Here is a 9,194-nt window from a genome sequence, read left to right on the forward strand (position 1 = left end):
ACCACAAAAGTGAGCACAAATACAGTTCACTGTAAAATTCGACTTTAGTATGAATAATTATGGAGGTAGCCAAACTGCTTTGGCATGTTCTTCCTCTATTTTCCAACTATTGGGAGGATGGGGAGGAAGCAGAACTTTTGTTTGGGACTTGTCATTTCACGTGAAATGGAACAGGTGGAGCACCAGCAAGAAAAGAACAATTTTTAAATGCATTGCTGTACTGCACTCTGCTACTATGAGTCAATAGGAAAACAGTTAACTCCGACTGGATGGACTTCGTTTTGATTAACTCTAAAGACATTCTAAAAAGATTTTTTTTTATATTCGTTATTTGAAAAATAATCACTAAAATTAAATTAAAACACACACTACTAAAAAATGTATTCTCTAGGAATATAACATCTACCACAAATAAAAAAATACAAAACAATTTACACTAATTGAATCTTCAAACCTTCATTTACAAATCTGTGGCCGGGAGGAAAAAGGTCTTAAGTAAAAATTTTATACTTTTCAGGAGAGCAGTAGAAAGATTGAAATTGATATGAATTATAGAGCTTTTTAATTAAGAGGTTTTTCCTGGATACTATTTGTTTATATTTCTTCTAAAATAGGTAATGTTGCTCATTTAACAATTTTCTCGATTATTTCCAAAAATAGCCGCACTTAAGCCCTTTTAAGACTAGAACTCAAACTGAGTAAAAGGGACTATTTAAACATAAGACCTTTTTCATGTCAAAGTAAATGAGAAATGTAAATTATTAGGAATGCAAAATAGGTCTTAAACAATTATAGGACTGTTTACCCTGGTGCTTAAAGTATTAAAAAGAAAGGGCATCAGTATGTGATAAATTGCCTAAAATACAAATTAGACTTTTTTAATAGGGAAGCATGGAAAGTAAACATGTGATGGTTTGTAAGGAATAAAGTATTAAATATTCTTAAGTCCTTTATTCTGTGTATGCTCGATTCAAAAAGTACTTAGGACATTTGGTAAGTTAATGCTCTATAAATCCAGTCAGGAGTCTTATTTGACTTTAGCCATTTTATCAGATTGTAGAGAATTGTTTCCGCTTTCAGAATATCTAAAAATCTCATTTTCACAAAAAATTGACTTAAGACTTTTTTCCTCCCGGCCACAGAAATGAAGGGTTCAGAGCCATAGTGGGCCAAGCACCATTTATTAAAAACGAAGAAAGCAAGGGTTAAAGTTAAGTGAATACCACAGTTTAATGAAGATTGACATATCATTTAGTTTTAATGTGTATACTTTATATTACTTGCTATACGTTTCCATTGAATTATGGTAATAACGTCATTTTAACCCTTGTTTTCTACAGTTTTAGTAAATGGTGCTTGGCCCACTATGGTTCTGAACCTTTCAAATATGCGTCACTTCTTTTCATAAAGTATATTTTTACACACTTTTACGTGGGAGCTAGATCAATTGGTGACAGTGTAGTCAATCACAGACTCGAACACATAACAAAAAGTCTAACTTGTCCATTGCATAAATACCGACAGCAAGTGGTTAATGTCAAGATACTTTCGTTTACCTGCTTAGCAACGAGCACAAGCTTCTGGTGCACTGTCACATTGTCAGGTAACAACTTCCCCAGCCTCAGGAGTGCTGATATTCCCTGAGCTATCACTTTGTGGGATTCTTCTTTCTTCAGTAACTGAACAGTCTCTTCTATTATACTCTGATTTAGGGGGAAAAAAACATGAGACAGTGGAAGTTAGCTTTATACTTACAAATGAACTGTTAATATAGTCATGTTACCAGGAAACAATTGGCATTCATACAGTCCTCTCTGTAGATTGAAAACTCAAAAAAGTTTCATATCCATTGTTCAAGAATTAAAACAGAAAATCAATATCCCGTATTTAAAAGAAAACTTACAAATTAAAACCAAACCCTTTAACTCTATTAAATATAGAATATAATCTAAATTTAACAGAAGAAATACTGAAATCAGAAGTAAACACTGAAATACTGAAACAATTGTCTTTAGAGATAATTAATATTAGGTACCCTCCACAAAACTGCCTCATTTATACACCAAAGGATCCTTGATCTCCAGAGAACAAGGGGCCGGTGCAGGTGTTACGTGCTGTCTCTTCTCACTTTATAGATCTCTTGGATATGGAACAACAAGTTTTGATGGTGAAATCATTGCAATAAGTGAATGTCTCAGGAATCTTCTATGCCACATCAATAAATTTAAGAATGCAGTTATATTGTCAGACTCCAAAGCAGCTATTCTATCAATAGTCTCTAAACACACACCTTCATCTCAAACAGCAGAAATAACTAAAATGCTCTCTCAATTAATATCACTCAGTAAAAGAATTGTATTCCAATGGATACCATCCCATTGTGGAATCCTGGGAAACAAGAATGCGGATGCTTTAGCAAAGAAGGGCAGCACTGCTACTTACAGACCTGTTACTAAATCTACGTATTACTCTGTGAAAAGATTTATTAAATCTACATACTTAGACTTTAACAAACAAAATTTGATAACACAATCCCAAGGGAAAAAATGGAACTCTCTGCATCAAAATCCACAGTTAATTCCCGATTTATCACGAAAATCGTCTGTAGCTGCATTTAGATTGGCAACAGGCCATGATTGTTTGGCCAAACACCTGCATAGAATTGGAATATATCAGTCCCCTAACTGCCCATTGTGCAACTCAAACCAAGAAATGGATTCGGCACACCTCAAAATCTGTGCTTCAGTGGCTGGTCATGATAATATCTTTGAAAAATATTGGAGTGCAAGAGGTCAAATGACTTTATTGTCAAACGCCTGACATTAGAAAACAACAACAACATATTTCATCCAAGCTTTAATTTCGAGCTTTACGATTGAAGACCTCTCCAGAACAAAGGTGTAACCAAAAATCTATAATACTGTACATCATTTCAGGGGAAAGGAAAAAATTTCAGTGGCATATTTCGTTAGGCATATATTTAGCTACTAGCAGAACAGACATAGCAAGTATGGGCGAATCCAGAAATGCATATAGAGTGTTAGTTGGGAGAATGAGGAGAAAAAGACCTTTGGGAAGGCCGAGACATAGATGGGAGGATAATATTAAAATGGATTTGAAGGAGGTGGGATATGATTGTAGAGACTGGATTAATCTTGCAGAGGATAGGGACCGATGGCAGGTTTATGTGAGGGCGGCAATGAACCTGCGGGTTTCTTAAAGAAAGTAAGTAAGTAAGCAAGCAGAACCATTTGACTAATCAAGGATTCAAATTTATTCAGCTATTGGATGCAATCATTTATTGTTATAATATAAAAGAATGCTTCAAAATTACTTTTTCCACTTAAGTCACACATTTCATTAATTTGATGTTACATCCTTTTTCTGGGAAGGTTTTCAATTCTAGAGTGTAAACAACAGAGATTGTAAGAGTCACTTTTATAGTTTTTTAAGCGGTTGTCAAAACTGATTATATATGTGTGAAGCCAAATAATCTACAAAAGTCATATTTTGGAATTCAAAATGGAAATAGACCCTAGATAATGTACCGCCAGAGGTCTCCAAAAAGTGTATCGACATTCGTGCTCTCAATGCTGCCCCCCCAAACACAGTGTGATGTAAGGCTAGACAAGGGGAAGAGACTTGTACCTCAACAGATGGGAGCGATCAGTGGGGGATCGCGGCAACGGTCTCCTTATATTTACAAATAATAACATCAAAAGAATAAGAAATATCATACGTTTGTATATTATTTTGACATACTATGAAGCTGGAGCCCCATCTGTTGCTATTGACACAGTCATTGCAAATTCAACCTCTTCTGTTCTATGGTGCCTTTCAGTGCCTGGAAAAGATCTTCTCCAGTTGTATTTTTAATTACATCTAGAAGACATTCAGTCACAGTAAAATGTTCATTAACTCCTCGGATGAAAATGGCTAGGAGAGCTTTGTCATTTCTATCTGTCCAATTCAAGTGAGTAAGCTACAAATTGGTTAATTGTGGTTTCGACTTCAGATTCAATTATATTTACAATCTTGAAATTCCTTCTCTGAACTGTAATTGGAAAAACTTTAATTTTCTTAAACTTTGACTTTGTTCTGGACACAATATTTTAGTAACGTCCTGTAGGTCTAAGCACGATTTTACAATGATGCTTCTGTAAAGGGCTTCATTGATTTTCCAATATTTCAAGCTAGGACATAGCTAGCAAGAAGCTTTTTTTGTTTAAGACTGAGGACACGTATGTGATTTGTGTTTGTATTTTCTTGTTTTATATTTATCAAAATATTTGTAGGCCTACGCATTTCACCTAAAATTAAAAGAAAAACTATATGTTGTCATGCGGAACTGAGGGTAAATGTATTGTAATATTGTAATATACTGACTATTATGTATAACCAACAGTTATACAGATAGCCCCAAAATAAATTATTTTCACATGTCCAACATGCCTGTAATTGTATGATATTCTTTGTGAAGGGTCGAGCATTGTCGTCGCATGTTGAATTTTAACACACCCTTAGGAATTTTCGAACAAATTAAGCATTTCACATTCTCCCCACTAACTCAAAAAAATTTCTCTTCCCTTTCATCCTTGAATGTACTATGTCCATGATTAGAAGACACGGTGTAACACTCCGACCAACACAATGATAATGGCAGTCCGCCACTGCTCTTCGTTTGCTTATAAACATTGAGTACAGTACAGGTGGGGATGGGTGAGGCGGAGCGCGCTCATTACGTACTGGCTTCGGTTCCGTTCAGGGGCTTACTCGTGGGTACGCTTTTGGAGACGTCTGATGTACGCAATCATAGATATAGATGGAGAAAAATGTTTTTTGTCTCTTCTGAAAAAGTTTGTTCTGTACGCTTACAACCTTTGATGCTTACACTCTTCCCTTAGTACGAGCTAATTTATTGTATATGTCTATCTGTTGTAAGATTTAACAATATGCGCAATTTGAGCAGAGGTTTCCAAGTGGACTTATTAAGAGTTTCCTTGTCAGACAATTAATGCTCAAAAACAATGTTGTACGAGTATGTTAAACTATACTCGTATTAAAACTAGAAAAATTGGACTGAATAACAAACAAAGTTCATTAAGTTAGTACAAAGATAGACGATTAATTCATGTATACATCTTGATTATACACTTTTAACATTACTACTGATTCGCACTGTGTTAATTTGAAACTAATGTCGTATTTTACCGTGACTAGTGACCAGTTCTGGCTTCTAGCCACTATCTTCACAGTTCTAGACTATAAATCTGAAGATGGCAGATATTAAGACGAAACTAATCACTAATCAACGTAAAATACTATATTAGTTTCAATTTAACACAGTAAAATTGTTTATCTGACAAAAGTACGAATCTTTAATTCATATCTTGATATTTTGCAATGACAGGAAATATGTTCCTAAATAGGTTATATGATGCAAACAGAGTTTTTAAGCTATTCAGAAACAGCTATCATCTAATTTATTACAAGAAGACTGGTCTACTCTACACTAGTAATGAGATGAGATGATGATGGAGATTTGTTGGGATGTCACAGAGGAACCAAAACTCCCGAAGAAAACCCATGTTACCTGACAATGGGCTTACCCAACACAAGTCATAAATCAGGAGATTAAACCGAGGTCCACAGGATTATGATTCAAACGCCCTAGACATTGGACTGCTATGCCAGCTGAAACTTATATTACATATAACAATAATAATCCAAACCAGAAGGCATACTATTGCATGGTGCTGAATCATGAAGTCTGACCAAAGAGAACCAAATCAAAAGAAAGGAGTAAGTCACGACAAAGATGTCCTTCATCACCTACTTGCAGGATTTAATGAAGAAATATTTTCATAACATGGGAGGGGTGATGGTAGGAGAAATAAAGTGCATAAGATTTGCTGATGATACGGCGTTGTTAGAAGAAGATGAGATCATATTAAGGGATATGTTACTGAAGCTAAATGACAGCTGTAAGCAGTATGGGATGAAGATAAATAAAAACAAGATGAAGACCATGGTCATCGGAAGAAAAATAAAGAAGGTACACTTACGAATTCTAAATGAGGCAGTAGAGCAAGTGGACAGCTTCAAATACTTGGGATGTACTATAAACAATAACATGAGCTGCTGTCAGAAGTCAAAAGGAGGATAGCAATGGCAAAGGAAGTTTTTAATAGAAAAAGGAGCATCTTCTACAGACCTCTGAAAAAATAAATAAGGAAGAGACTAGTGAAGTGTTTTGTGTGGGGCAGAAATATGGACATTACGACGAAGTGAAAAGAAGCGACTGGAAGCATTTGAAATGTGGATTTGGAAAAGAATGGAGAATGTGAAATACACAAAATAAGAAATGAAGCTGTGCTAGAAAAAGTGGGTAAAGAAAGAATAATGCTGAAACTGATTAAGAGAAAAATAAATTTGCTGGTCACTGGCTAGGAAGAAACTACCTACTGAAGGATGCACTGGAAGTTAAAAGTTCTTTATCTAAAATTTAAGCTGTGTATTTCTGGCTTCTGAATAAATATTATGTAAATTACCTGTATATCGGCTCCAGATTCTTTTCCAATATCTCCAAACAGAGATAAAATTTTTGCACGAACAGCGGATTCATTTTCTTGCTGAAAATGTTCAGCTAATTTCTTAATGACATCGGCCAAATCTTCTTCCTGTAACATTTATTTCTGAAAGCTCTTCAAACCAACTTGCGCAATCCATATTGACTACACGCTAATAAATTCAACAGAAAATCTCTACGGTACCTGAAACTTAAGTGAATCTGATATTCTGAGAAGTACTTGCAATGCATCATTACTTGTTTTACTCTTTTCTAGTAGTCCTACATATGCTGCAGCTGAACTACCAGGAATTAGCTTCTTTACAAGGCGTAATTTCTTCAGAGGTTTCGGCTGCTCCTAATAACATAAATATCAAGTATGGGTTTTCTATAAATATTAGCAACATTTAATATATTTGCCCATGTTGTCGAATGTGCATCACTATGTTTATGAAAAGACGCTTTCCAGTGACAAGAATTTCTTTTTACATTATTACATTACAGTCATATATTCACCTTCAAATCAACTCTCTATTTCAATCATAAATTCATAAGTGAGGTTATGAATTTTTCGAGGTTAAGTCATTCTATAGCAATGACGATCAGTACTTCATCCAAACATACCTGAATAACCTGGCTGTACTCAGCAAGAGCTCTTTTCTTTAGTAGAGCGGCCATTATGAAAGGCTACTTTTCATGGCGAAAACACGAAATGCATACACATAACACAAAACACACACTGCACAGCACTCACTACAACATCCATAACATATAATCGTGTCTCTTTTTTTTTTTTTTTTTTTTAACAATGTAGCCAACATAGTACAACGACAAGTCTCGCAGAAGCTTCTATAACAAAACCATTTCAAAAATATCCTTGTACTATTTCTGGGTAAATCATTTGACATGATTTTAAAAGTTTTTTTTTTTTTGCAATATGTTTAATAAATTAATGTCCTCGTCACAATTTGTGCACTGGCGTACAAAGATAAAATCTTATCGTATTATTACAGTCTAATATCATACAGTCACGAAGCTTGAGGTGATGTTTTGCATGTCTCGCGATACAGCGCTCCAAGCGGTTAGCAACTGAGAGTACTAGGAACAATAGACTGTGCCGGTACTATTTCGCATTGTCTGTGATGAGGCGATAGTAGCGATCCTAGTGGCTAGCAATTAAAGTTCAACTATCTTTGAATGCATATTCCCTACGTATTGAACTTCGTGACTATATACGCCGGATTTGTGATTTAAGATAGCGCTTATTCCGTCGGATCCCGGCCACTTAGTCACTCATAACAAGTACACCTCTGCACATGTGTGAACATTGTGCCACTGTCATACATCTATGACGCAGTGCATGAGGGTAGGCCACTAGAGGGAACCCAAGAGGTGGAACTTAAACTGAGAGGATTCAAACCAACATTGGGATGAGAATCTGGTGTGGCTTAGAGCATCAGCACATACAGCTGAAAACCCGGGTTCAAATCCTGGTACCAGAGAAAATTTTTCTCTGTTCCACTCATCCATCATCATATGTGTTTGTCAAGTTTTCCTCAATTCCCATTTATTACATTTTAATTCTAAAGAGAGAAACGTATTACAGTATATATTCCAATACAAATGGGCCTGTATATAAATTGAGTCCACTGCTATAGTGTTTATAACTCTAGATACAGCAAATATGACGTCAGTTTCACACAAAGAAGGGGAGAGTTTTTTTATTTCAATAAGAAACGAATGCGCGTTTTTTGTCTTATGTTTGTCCTTTATTTTCTAAGTAGTATCTCTGCACTATGTTGCCCACATTACCAAGAAACATCGCTACCGTACTTGTTTAATATTTATTTAAAATCCACACAATAGTGGAGATAGAATAGATCAAAGTGTCCAATCCTTAAAAATAGATGATGATGGTGATGATCGTGAAAAAGTGTGCCAGAAGTGCGGAGGGCCTTCGATGGGTTAGTGCCCACCCGAAGAGACCCCCTGTCCAACCTTCTGTTCCCTCCCACTCCACGCAAACTTTTTATAATATATTGTACAGCTAGATCTTGTTTCAGAACAATTCCAACATAATTTATCCAATAGTTAGTACCAATTACTACTGTGTGTATTTAGTTCACAGCTTTTCCTTAGTACCGTAGTCATTTCACAGCTTCTCTTTTTGCTGTGCATAAACCGGCAATATTAATGTTCTAATGTGTTCAATCTTCTTTGAAATTGATCTTCTCTCTCTCTTTTTTTTTATGCAAATAGTAAATGAATCATGCTATCAGGATTGATTTTAATATCTGAAACATTTTCCTTTATCATTAAATTTTACTAGTGGCTTGTGCAGCAAATGCTGCAAAACTAAGTTCATTAGACGTTCAAATAAACATTTTTCAGATTTATTTTCAATGAAGAATACCAGACATTCGGAAAGTTATTTGTTTCCATAACAATGAAAGATACTTTCTCTCGAGCCAATACTGAAGAGAACCACGCATATAAATATCTACACCACACCGCCATTGAACATATGAAAAAGACCCAACCCCACTTGATTAATAATTATAAAAATATTCGATTTTTAATAATATTATTATCTTACGTAAGTATTATAGCTTTCAGTAACATATAC

At 35.2% G+C, this 9,194-nt stretch overlaps 1 protein-coding gene across 1 annotated transcript in view; it reads right to left on the reverse strand.

Annotated features, from left to right (window-relative positions):
• Window positions 1-7,369, reverse strand: part of IntS4 (integrator complex subunit 4) — a 32,357-nt gene extending 24,988 nt beyond the window's left edge. Inside the window, exons 1-4 of the mRNA XM_069827624.1 lie at window positions 7,193-7,369; window positions 6,774-6,926; window positions 6,552-6,680; window positions 1,557-1,703 (exon numbers count right to left, since the gene is read on the reverse strand). Of these exons, the coding sequence (XP_069683725.1) occupies window positions 1,557-1,703; window positions 6,552-6,680; window positions 6,774-6,926; window positions 7,193-7,246 (483 nt within the window). The 5' untranslated portion in view covers window positions 7,247-7,369. The remainder of the gene's footprint in view (window positions 1-1,556; window positions 1,704-6,551; window positions 6,681-6,773; window positions 6,927-7,192) is intronic.
• Between the last annotated feature and the right edge of the window lie 1,825 nt (window positions 7,370-9,194).

The sequence above is a fragment of the Periplaneta americana genome, chromosome 6, assembly GCF_040183065.1.
Source record: "Periplaneta americana isolate PAMFEO1 chromosome 6, P.americana_PAMFEO1_priV1, whole genome shotgun sequence".
In the NCBI taxonomy this organism is placed as follows: Eukaryota; Metazoa; Arthropoda; class Insecta; order Blattodea; family Blattidae; genus Periplaneta; species Periplaneta americana.